Source organism: Coloeus monedula, assembly GCF_965178545.1.
Source record: "Coloeus monedula genome assembly, chromosome: 2".
Lineage (NCBI taxonomy): Eukaryota > Metazoa > Chordata > Aves > Passeriformes > Corvidae > Coloeus > Coloeus monedula.
The window spans coordinates 51,239,986-51,252,480 of record NC_138782.1 but is presented as its reverse complement, the minus strand read 5'-3'; the positions used below and the strand labels follow the sequence as shown (position 1 = coordinate 51,252,480).

Sequence of the window (12,495 nt, the reverse complement as noted above, 5' to 3'; positions counted from 1 at the left end):
GAAGTGATGGTGTTGGAGACAAAAGTTAAAATGACCCAATACCCTCCTTTTTCAATATAAAAAATAAAGAGAAACAGTGGAAATACAGTACTATTTCCTCAGTAATTTAGTAATAGTCTTGTCTTAAATTTAGACACTGATACTTTCTAGAGTCATGTTTATTAAGTTTTCTGTACTGTGAGCTGCCCTGCAAAAAATTCTCTGGGTTTTCAAGGCTAGGTGGTGATGAAGCTCTGAAGCTGAGCCAGCTGACCAAGAGATTCCCTCGAGGCAGCACCTGAATGATCTGCTCCTGCCTTTCGGCACCAAACAGGCCCATCTGCCCAGATGTCACAGTGCTGGGCAAACATAAGCGTGAGGGTTACATTGCCCTTGAAAGTTCAGATGGCAAAAATCTTGATTGTCAACAGCAAAACCCTCTCTCTTGGTATCCTCAGTGCAGGGGGGCTTCCTGCATCACCTTCCCTCTTCATCATCTGCAAATACTCTGAGGTCTAAAAGTGAAAAGAAGAATAGGTATTAGTTACTAAACTGAGATATTAACAGCAAAAGACTATTTTCTTTGCAAGGTTGAACCTGTCTCTTTATGAAGTAAGAACTCATTAAGTTTCCCAGTGGTCTCTTTGTTTGTGATTCTGATTAATAAAATATGCTTTCTTGCAACTGTCTCTCCTTCCGCTAAATATGTTTTTGAATTTTGAAAAAGATAGAGCATTTTGAATTTTGCTTTTCTTTTGCAGTACTAATATCATATCTTTTTTCTGACAGATCAAGGCTTACATGGCTCATTGCATTTAGGCATAGCAAAAATTTGATTTATAATTCCTGTGAAATTTTCTATAGATCAGAACCAGCACCTTTTGGAAATGTACTCTGTAAGGACTTGTTTAAAATAGGTGATTTTCTCTGAAAGGTAACCTTCGCATTGCCTTGGCATTATGACTTTGACTTGGAAATTAGTATTGCAGAGTTCAGACAGCATGCTTTCATCAAAAAGTATTTTCTTAAGATCTGTGACAGCTTCAGCAACTGCTGTTTTTGGACCATTTAATTTAAAATTAACCACTTGTGGAATTTTCAGCAAGTACATTTTACAAAGAACATGACTGAGTCTTTTTTGTTTGTATATGAACATAGACATATTTTTGGCTATTTCTTTAAAGAAGATGAAAGTCTATAATTTTTGGGCTTGAGTAAGATCTTCTGAATTTTTTTGCTTTTATCTGGATAGGTGCTGGTGTTTAAGGAATCTCACAGTTGGCTTTCAGGCTCTATATCTAAAAAACCCCATTTTTTCAAATGTTTTCTGCTCATGTTAGTTTTAAGATATTATTAAAAATTATTACTTTGCCTTGTCCAGTTTCATTTGCTTTAGAAATTGGCATGGCAATTGAAGGTTTTTCTGGGATTTCAAAATTCAGTCAGCAATTTGACTGAAGTCTTCCAGACCTTGCAGATCTAATAGCCAATTTGCCTTTTTTGCTGCTTGGTGGAAGTGAGGCAGGGAGACCTGGAGAACTTAAGAATCTGCTTTGACAATGTTATAACTGGGTCATTGTTATCACACATTAAATGGTATACAAAAACTGAGTATATGATGCAGCAAACATTTTCTGTTTTGGATTGCTAAAATTTTCCTTTTCAGGTGAGTCCAGTACCAAGGTAGTGGTTTCCACAAAATTTATATTATCTGACTAGTTTGTCTTTTTGCTAGATTTCTGGTGATAAGACAGAATAAGGTTTGAAGGTTAAAGATTTTTCATCCTATAAGTATTAGTTCTTGTTTACAAATAATGATGTTTATAGTCTTGGATCATAATTCCTATAGATGTGAAGTGTCGTGTATTAAAACTGACATGAATTTACTGGTCAGTTTTTTTCAAAGCTACACTGACAGGAAGTATTGTTTTTCTGTTTTCACCTGTTTTGTTGCCTTGTTTTTTTTCCTGAGATAAGAAATTAGAGTAATGATTTTGCTTTTAGAAACACATTTGCATAAGTAATAAACCTTAGAAAAGGGCACAGGAACGATTAAGGGAAACAATATTGTTGATTAGATGTTGAAACCAGTAGCTAAAAAAACACCCAGCAAGCTCTACAAGTTAATACCTTTATTATACTTTTAGGACTACAGTTGGCCCCAAGATCTCCCAAAGAAATATGAACTGATACATTTCTCACTTGTGATATGACAGATTACTTGCAAGTTGGTTTTACTTGAATAGCTTTCACTATATAGAAGGAGAGTATTTGATGTTGGTATTTATTAATCTGTCATTAAAGTCATGCATCTGAAATCATCAGTGTGTTCAAATGCAATAGCAGGCTTAAACTCCTGTCCAGGCTTTCCAGTGCCAGGGCAATGGCTTCAGGATAAAGTGTGAATAGAGCATCAATGAACTTTCATAATCAGATGGTGCCATTTTCAAGAAAGCCCATTTCCCACTCTTATTAATAATAAGCCAAAAGACAGTGGAGCATATGGAGGTGAAATTTGTGATGTGCAGACCATGTATATGCAAATGTGAGGCCAGGAGCTGAGGACTGAGGAATACAGGACTGAGGAATGTCACTGTAAGAAAGTTTTCAAAAGATGCAAAAAGGAAAGAAGTTTTTGAAGGCGAGATGAAAAGAAGATTTCTTCCCATAGGGTACCTTAGAGATTTGAAAGAAGACAAAGTAAAAAATCAGTATTCAAAAATGTCATGTTGTTTTTCTAATTTTTGTCTTTGATCTTTGAAGATTTAGGGAAATATTTAGGACTGACTAACTTCTCTAGTTAGCTGACAGAAAAATATAGCTATGCTTGGAACTGCGTCATTGAGGCTTATGAAGTTTCATCTTAAACTAAAATTCTGTCAGCGTCAGCCTTGTAAATTTCATATGTATAAAAAAAGGACTAAAGTTGTATTTATAAAAATAGAATATTTTTGGGGTAGGAATATCTCTCTGTAACATTTTGTACACCTCCAACAGCATGCAAAAGTAAATTGCCTCATTTGAGGTATAAAGCCATATAAATGCTGTGAGAAACAGTGCCACTGCAGTTTAATATCTTTCAAAATTTAGACATTTAACATAGTAATGAAAATGTCTCCTCTGGACATGGTTGTTAAATCTCTAGAGATTTTCACTGCTATGTAATCAATTTAGTAATGCATACACACATGGAAAGCTATGATATAATCAATGGGGCTTTGTAAAATATATGATAGAGCTATTCACTAAGTATAATAAAATGAAAGTTGTAAGGAGAAGTAAATTTCCGTCTCTGAAATGCCTTTTTAAAATATTGTTTTCAGTGCCTTAAGATAAGCAAAGGAAATTAAGCAGTATGTAAAGTACAGGCAGAAATATGAATCTAGGGAGCAACAGGGGAAATATGCTCCATATTCTAGTGTTATATATTATTGTACATTCAAGAGATTTTATTGATTTGGTTTATATTTGTGTGAGTTGTATAAATTTTTATTATTGTTTTAAATCTAAGGTTTATCAAATAATTTTTTTTATAATGCTTGATGGGAAATAGATGAGCAACTTAAATATTGGCTCTATAAGGAAATATGTGATGTCTCCCTCTATTACATTGCTTGTCTGAACTGGAGGTATCATGAACCACGAAGAACATGCATGTAACATCCCCCAGTGTTTCACTCATTTTCCCTCTAAGCCAGTTTGGTTATTTCAAGTTGCTTAAATCATGATTGTGGTTTGGGTTTTCTGTCCGCAGCAATGCTTCATAATTTATTTTGCAAATCATGTTAACAGTGACTGAAATTCAACTGTAGCTTTCTGCCTGAAAAACAAGTCTGACTTCAGCTTGTGGCATGAAGTGCAAAGTGTGATAGAAGTGCAGTTGATAGAAGTGCATGCCCAAGAGGAGCAGAGGGGTTAGGAATTAGGAGGTGAGGTTGGAAGGATACTCAGTGTAAAAGGCAGGAAGAAACCTGGTGTCAAAGGTGTTAAGAGGTGGGCAATAGCACATGACCTTAAAACAAGGCAGGAAATTAAATAGAAAGAAAAGGATATGCAGTAAATGAAGGGGTGGAGAGCAAGGGAGACTGGAGTGGTAAGGAAAGCACTTTACCACTGAGGGAAAAATGAATTTTGTTGAGAGCTTAGCCATGAGGTGGAATCTGATCCATTGGTAGTCCATATGTAGGTAACTGAATATGCTTCTACTGGTAAACTAATTTTTAAGGGGGGGGAACATAGGTTAATAAAATGTTTTTCTATGTAAATTTCGAAGTAGTGTTATTTTTAAAATGCAGACCACTACTGCACATTTAATGCACTTCTATTACGTTTTATAAGTCTTGCTGGAAGAAAGAAGTGCTGTGTTTCACTGCTAAAACAAAGCTAAAAAAAGAAACTAAACTAAAATAGAATGGCCAGTGGGTTTTTTTTCCTAGACAAACTGAGCAAATAATGTAGATCTCTTCCATGGAAGAACAATATGAATTGCCTCAGGGATCTGAAGAATAGGGAGAGAAAATTTACTAATCTATAAATGCCTTTTCTTTTGCTCCTAGGTTCAGATATTGTTCAATGGTTAACGAAGAATTTATCGATAGAAGACCCAGGTAATTTCTTTTGTTTTCATGTCTTCAAATTCTAGTTTGTTTTTTTTTAAATTATTGGACCTGACTTTGTTTTCTGCTGCAGTGGGAGTGACAGGACAGCATTTGACCAGTATAATTTCAATAGCAAAACAGACATCAAATCTTAGAAACCTTTGCTAAGAATCTGAGGATTTTGATTATCCCTTTGATTGCTGCAGGTAACAGGAAACAATTTGATGGACAACAATGATAATGGTAGTTCTTTGGTAGAAAATGTTTGAGTCCATGACGAATTTATTCAGTGTTATGCTAAATAGTTTGTTAAATACATGCTGTTTTCTTACAGAATCTTTCAATATATAAAAAATAAATAGAACTACTAAAATACATATTCTTGTACTGTTAATAAAAGCTAATCTTAAATTTGGACACTTTCATAGCATCTTAAATGGAAAGTGAAATGCAAATAAAATCAGTGATATGAGGAAGAACAGTTCATTGCTTGATCAGCTGGATTGGGACATGGAAGTAAGGGTTTGGTTCCAAACTCTGCCACTGGTTTGTTGTGTGGCTAGCAGGAAACACTGTTTGGTTTGAAATACAGATTTTAAAAGAAACATAAAGATGTAATTAGAAGGTTAGCTGCGCTGAATTTAGTTAAAATAGAAGTGAGCTTAGGCCCAGCTAGAATTAATTAAAAGTTAATAGTTAGTAAAGAAGAGCTGGACCTGAAATGAGTTTTCAAGATGCGAGTAACTGATTACTAAAAAACTGATTACCTGTCACTTTTATATTTGTTTAGCTGTGCTTAGAATGAGAGACAGAAACATTGATAAGTAGATCTAGGGAACGTAAACAATTATCAATTTCCTCCCCATCTGAGAACCTATTCATAAGTCCCACAAAGAGGAACTGGAAGGTCACCAAAAGTAATTTGTCAAAACCCAGGGAGGCAGAAAGGTCAAATCGAGGAAGACCACTTTTACCTCATCTTCAAGACCACCGACCCAATTCAGGGAGCATACCATGCATGCTTAATGACATTTAAGCTAAATTCCATACGAGGTGGAGAATGGGAGGTATCAATGTTATACATATGCATTTGTATTTTGGATATTCATAACTATTGTAGATAAATACACTTTGTATTGGCTTGTAACGTTGCACTGCGTATCAGGGAGCTACCCATGCAGCTGCCCGGCGCTGGAATAAACATACACTTTCTAACTCTAAACCATTAGAGAGTCTTTGTCCATCTCAGTTGGGTGTCGATATTAGATCCATACCCATATTTTGGTAATTCAGGTTATTGCATTTAGCTATTATTTATTTCCTTGATTGACTGGAATCTAGTTACCTGATCAGAAATTTTCTGTAAAGGAATGATTTCTAGTAGAAAATGCTGAATTGTAGAAATAAAATATTCTGTGGAAGTTCCCATTTTCTTTTGTTTAGAGGAAAGATAATCTTCCCTCTTTAAAAATGATCAAAAATGCTTTTTTCCCTTGCTTTGTTTCAGGCTTTTTTTTTAGGTTTTTGGGAGTTATTTTTGTCTTTATTTTTAAATGTGTCTTTCTGTAAAATTACAAATCAAAGTATGATCACTGCAAAAAGCAAAATCACTGTATCTAAAATTGCAACTTGAGCAACAAGGAACTATCAATATATAATTTGATATTTGGAAGTAGTCAGTTCACAATGTATTGGCATGTTACATTAAAGAGATCACTGCATTTTTAACTAACTTTGAACAGTGCTGTATGTTTGCTTCCTGAAGGTAATGTGCAGGTTTCAAGAGACCCAAGTGTGATATTGCATTTCTCAGTTGTTGGCTACAAAACACTCACCTATTTGTATTTACTATTTTTGTATTTATTTGATGTGGAAGCTTAACCTTTATTTGTCAAACCAGAACTGCAATACTGGAATAGGCTGTCATTCAGATTACCTGCTTGTTGCAAAATTTGGAATAGGAAAAGCTTGTGCTAAACAGAAACCAAGTCTCCTTGTTCCTTATGTTCATATCCAATTAAAATTAAACAAACACACAAACTACTAACATATGTAACCAAAACACCACAGTAATTTAGCTGAAACTGGGTTTTATCCTCTCAGATTACATGGATGGAAAAAACTGTCCACAATGGCAAAAACGTCTTATGTATATTGGTCCTAGTCCAAAGTCAGCTATCTGGAACTGGTTAAATTCAGATCTTCAGAAAACAAATAACCCTAAATGCTTCCTTTGGGTAATGCTCAGAATTGCCACATGACAGTGAACTTGACAGATGGTGAGCAAGAGCTTTTCACATGACAGAACTTCTGAAAATGTTCTGTTTTTTCAAAATTCATAAGTGTGTGGCTTTTCGTTTCCATTCTGGACAAGTCAATCTAGAACCCCATGTGGAAAAGACCTAAATTTCTGCAATATGTTGTCACCGTAATTTGGATTTCCAGTGTCCTCTGACTGCTTTTAACCAGTGTGTCAGGGTTTAACCTGGTTGTCTTTTAAAACTCCCTGTAGGGTCCTGTTACAAATCACTTGTGAAGCTATGCAGTCTTGTGATGCAGAAATAAATAATGCCTCAGTTTGCACTGAAAATTATCATCTCTGTCTAAATCTGATATCAGCCACATACCTAGAAGAACGACATAAAGTAGACCTTGGATTTCATATTTTAAGATATATTCTATTCTGTCCAGAAAAATGTAAGGACTATTTGCACAACTCATCTACAAGTGCTGTGCAAATACTCATGCAAGCAAGGCAGGTAAATTGTGATTTAAGTAGACAGATTCACAGAAGGGGCCTCAGATTAGAAGGGACCTCAGAAGACCATGTGGTCCAAACTTTCATGGAGAGGCAAACCTGGGTGAGATTACCTAGCACTCTGTCCTGTCTCATCTTGGATGCCACCACTGATGGGAACTCCACCTCATCCAGTGATTATTTGTTCTCGCTGTAAAAAATTTGAATAGATGAAACCGCTCTCCATGCAACTTGTACCCATTGCCCTTTATCCTCTCAGTGTGGCTCCCTGTGAAGATAATCTCTGTCCTCTAAGTACTGGAAAACTGTGATGAGGTCCCATTCCGAGCCTTGTTCTCCAGGGTGAAAACACCTAACTCCTTCAGTCAACTTGTTCTTTAATAAAACACAGAACAAGTAAGAAGAAAGTAACGCTACTGATGCTGCCACACTTTATATATAAAAAAGTAATATTTTTTAGTGTAGTTTTTTCCCTTGTTTTGCATAGGGAATACAGCTCCAATACCATTTAAGTGGAAATGAAGTAGGCAGCTCTATGGATAGTGGGAGAACCAAAGGTAGAAGAAGGCCTGACAGCAACATTTGCTTCAATGTGTTAATAAGTGTAAAGCTCTCACCTGGAAACAGCAATTTCCAGTAAAAAATAGTAACAAGCTGGAACTTGTAAACTGCCAGTCAATAAAACCATGCAGATTTTTCATAAATGGAAAATAATTTTCAGTGGAATATTTGAAAGATTTTGGCTTGCTGCAGTAGATCTCCATCAAGAAAATAAACTGGAGATGCTAGGTGGATTCTGCTAAATTGTACCAGATTTGAAGTTATTTCAGTGGAGCAGAGCTTGTGCCCAGAATAGCTGTGTACAATGCAAGGTACAGTTGCTGTTACATTGTTTGCTTTTCAATATGTACTTAAAAAATATTTGTATTTCAGCCTACAACTCATCTGTAAAATTTTAAGGAACAGGAATTGTCCAAGTTAATTTTAATGGTGAAGTTTTATTCAGGAATAAATGTAAACATGATCTCAACCTGAAAAGAAGCAATTAACTGAGTTTACAGAATTGTAAGGGCTTGTGGTTTGGCATTTAGACATGTGTTGTTGAATTGACCATTACAGGGTGAGTGCTGACTCTTCACTGATGTTGCCAATTACTCTTAATGTGGAAACTCTACTTTGTTTTTCTACATAGTGTTTTCTTTTTCAAAGTGATCATTAATGATGTGAAATGCACCAGAATGACCACACCAGCAACTGAAGTTCTTTTAATCCTTAGTGGAAAAAATAGAACAAAAAGGACAGATGAGATGATTTAAAGGTTTCAGCTCAAATTGCCAAGAGACTAATCCTGTACTTGGTTCTTGCACTGATTTCTTCGATGCCCTTTTGGCAAACACTTGATTTCTCTGTTCCGTAATATTCAACATGCTAATAGTAAATCATGCTGTTGTCTCCTAAAGGAAAAAGAACAGTGTGAGTTTTCCAGTCTTTTCACAATGAAATGTGTGTTATTCACAAACGCTGATTTCATCTTCAAGTCATCCCTTGAATAATTTTCTTCTAGATGTGTCAGAAAAGTAGATAATAAGAGTAGATAATGTATTTAGACATCATCCTCATGTTCCTTTACAGTACCTTTATTCCTGAGTGTTGCTTATTTATTTTTCTCACAGCTGCAAAGCAGCTGAATTTGGCTGGAGTCACTTTATTCGGATGGTTGCCCCAGCAGAGACACTGCAGCCACTCTAGAATGCTCGACCTCGACATTCACATTGCCCTGCTCCAGCTCATTTAGGCGGTCTGTTGAAGTAGTTTGGTACTGCACTTAGACATCAGGAATTACATTAAAGCCAAAAATATATATGACTAGATCTACTTTTATAGTGAAAAAATACTACCTTGGTATTTACATCCTCCTGTGATTTTTCAGTTTCAGTTCTCACCATTTATGGTCTTTTCACTTAACTGGTGCAACTAATTTGTAACTAGATGCCCATTAGTGTCCATGAAAACTGTGGTCACTGATCCAGTGCAAGAAAAAGGGAGGGCTCAGTAGCACAACATCTGTTTATGCTTGTTCCAGTTTTCCCTCCTTTGCTTTGTACTCAAATCTCTCTCCAGCAGCTGCTATACTAATAATGACCTTGATAATACACAGGACTTGCTTGAAAGAGTTAAAAGAAAAATGTTCGGATTTTTATTTGAGCTTATGAAAGTTTACTTGAAAAATTGTTCAGTTCCCCGTTTTGCCCTTTCCCCAATTATATGCAGAAAGGTAGCAGCAAAGAGCAGGAGCCAGACAAGATGTTCTAAACAATTGCCATTTGGGAAACAGCACTAGGGAGCTGCAAGCAAAAGGGAGGTACTTCCAGAGACTGCTAACAGAGAAAAGAGTCTCTTATGAGAAGAAATAAAGAAGGGAATGGAAAGGTCATGCTTATCTTTGCAGTCTCTGCATTAATCTAAACTTGGGGAAGTGCAAGAAGAGTAGAATGTTCCCCTTTATAATCTTAAAAAAAACCAGCAACCCAAAACCGAAATAAAATAATTTATATTGCTTGCACACATACCATACCCCTCATGTTGGGAAACCAGGGACACTAGACACTGTAATTTTTCATATACCTAATAGAAATTCTGGCACATTTTATTTGATAGCAAACCTCATGAGCCTTTGTCAATTCCAGTGTAACTAACTTCCCAGCTTACTTCTACTGGGTGAATTTGATCTGAGCTTGTCAGATCCTGTAACATTTCAATGAAATAATGACTTTTATCTCAGATGAACAAAAAGAAAGTAAAACAAAGTTCTGTTTGAGAATGGAAAATATCAGAATTTACAGACACTTTTTTTTAATAGTAACATTGTGATACTCATGCAAAAAATATGTGGGTCAGGTTTCCTATAATTACATGCAGCATAGGTGGTACTTACCTGTGTGTGGTAATCATTGGGCTTCTAGCCACTCTTGAGGTTCCAGGAGTGCAATGGTAAATGTTCATGTGAAGAGGCTGTTTTATTTGCCCAAAGCCTTTAGAGAGATTTTGTAAATGGTGAACAGAGGTGTACCGACTGCAATTCAATTGTGACAGGATGTATCAGATTTAATGGATTTCATGTTTTTTCCACTGAAGCTTCTTCCAGATTAGTATAATCTATTATCCTGTATAGACTGTGTGTGTTAGGAGTGTTTTCGAAGAGCACAGAGACCTGCAGGGCCACCTGGAGTGAGCTGTTTTTCTACAAATGTGCCAGTACTCTTTGAACAGTCTCATTTCCCTGTAGTCACTCTTGAAAGTGATTAATATATTCCTCGTTTGGCCATTTTATTTCCTCTCTTGTAGATAGGTGGTAGCCTACATCTGTACTCATTTTCAATTTTCTTTGAAGGAGCAGTCATTTCTTCTGATCTTTTTGGTAGTGTGGCATCTGGTTAAAAATGAAAATTTTTTTACATTTATAGGGAAGATACAAAGTTTGTGACTGGTATTGATGCAAAGTATGTTATCAGTGTCATGATGCAAAGTATGTTATCATGGTATTAGTTACAAAGTTCTTCCTTCACACAGGCAAATAGGTCAAACTACTACAACTGTTCCATCATGCTAAGCATGTCTAAATAAAATTTGTTATTGCCTTGAGGAGGCATTATTTTGCAAGATTTCATAAAAAATAGTTTCTGTTTTTTCACTCTAGCAATTAAGAAATTTTATAAACGTTTCAGTTACCTGGGAAATATAAATGAGTTGTGTCTGCTTAATTTAGAAATAAATGTCCATCTTGGAGTAATGGGTAAAGAAGACAAGTATGGAATTTGCTGCTGTCTAGCATAATTTTTTGTACAATAAAATGGTTGTAAAAATAAAATGATAGTACTAGGTATTGGTATGACAAAATGCATGTGTTCTGTAAAGTTGTTGCTGTCAGCAACCTGTTTGATATTGTCAATAGCATACTGACTCAAAATAGATCTCTTTTGGTTCTTATTAGGCTTTGAGCCATTACACCTACTGAGAGGTGTCCCTGACCATGTCAGCAGGGTTGGAACTAGATGAAATTTAGGTCTCTTCCTACCCAAACCATACTATAATTCTATGATTCAAATATAACTTGTGTGACATACACATTTTCTGTATAAAACAGAACTCTATTGATGGTTCCTTCTCTCTGGTTAAAAACAAGGCGCCAACTGAGTTTTTAAATTTAGTTTTTCTAAATACTAATTCTGGTTCCATGGTGATGACTTCAAAGATATTTATTTTAATAGGAAATAATTACTGCCTTTAATATCAAATTCTCCAGATTCTACTCAGAATTATTTTCACTATTAAGTATAATACCTTCACATGACATTCACTCCTTCATCCTTTGTTTTAACCATTAGAGGTGAAATTCCAACCTCTGCACAAAGTTGGAGGTTGTATTTTTAACTCCAATGAAACAAGATTTAACTAGGTGCCTTTTAAAATTGTATTAGGTGTAACATGGCCTTTAAGCTACATCTCAGGCTAAAATCCAAAATCTAGTTTATAAAATGTGTCTGATATCCAGTTAGATTTGAAAAATTGAAACAAACCAACAATCAGCATATTCTTTACAATTCAGTAGGCAGCATGGGCTTTATTTCACTGAGGTCTCAGAGTCTTATTGAGAGAAAAGGAAGAAAAAGTATTGACTAGAATAAAAAATACTGATTAAAAAAATATGTCTGAACAAGCCTACTGAGATAACAGCTTAATGTTAAAACTGTTACCTGATCAAGATAATAGAAGCTGAAACGTCATTAATCTTTAAGTAATTTCATTGGAAAGGACTTCAGATGCTCTGTTGCACCATTTGAAGGAAGATTTTAATTCTGTCACAGAACAAGTTAGGCCTTAAATCTAAATTGCACAATTGAAATCTTTACCCATGAAGTTACGTCGAAGTACACAGCTTTGTCATAAATCTATAGATAAGATGAGCTATTGAAAAGTCATACTTGTTCCTCCTCAGTGATTTATAAGGCCTGAAAAGCTTTATAATCAGTTTTTAGAATGAAATCCCAAATCAGGCATTTTTCCTTAGTTTTCTTCGAAAATTCTCCACATTGTTTTTCTAAAGAACTTAGTCTTCCTAAAGTGTATATTTCCTTCTGGGTGTTGTACCTATATCTTTTC

General features: G+C 35.4%; 1 protein-coding gene across 13 annotated transcripts in view; it reads left to right on the top strand.

The window, feature by feature from the left end:
- Positions 1-12,495, top strand: part of RGS7 (regulator of G protein signaling 7) — a gene marked incomplete at both ends in the record, with an annotated part of 239,303 nt that overhangs the window by 132,562 nt on the left and 94,246 nt on the right. For 11 of the 13 annotated variants that reach the window (XM_082301769.1, XM_082301770.1, XM_082301768.1 and 8 more), the window contains one exon: positions 4,536-4,586. The exons of the other annotated variants lie outside the window; for them this stretch is intronic. In XM_082301769.1, the coding sequence (XP_082157895.1) occupies positions 4,536-4,586 (51 nt within the window). The remainder of the gene's footprint in view (positions 1-4,535; positions 4,587-12,495) is intronic. 13 annotated transcript variants of the gene reach the window in all.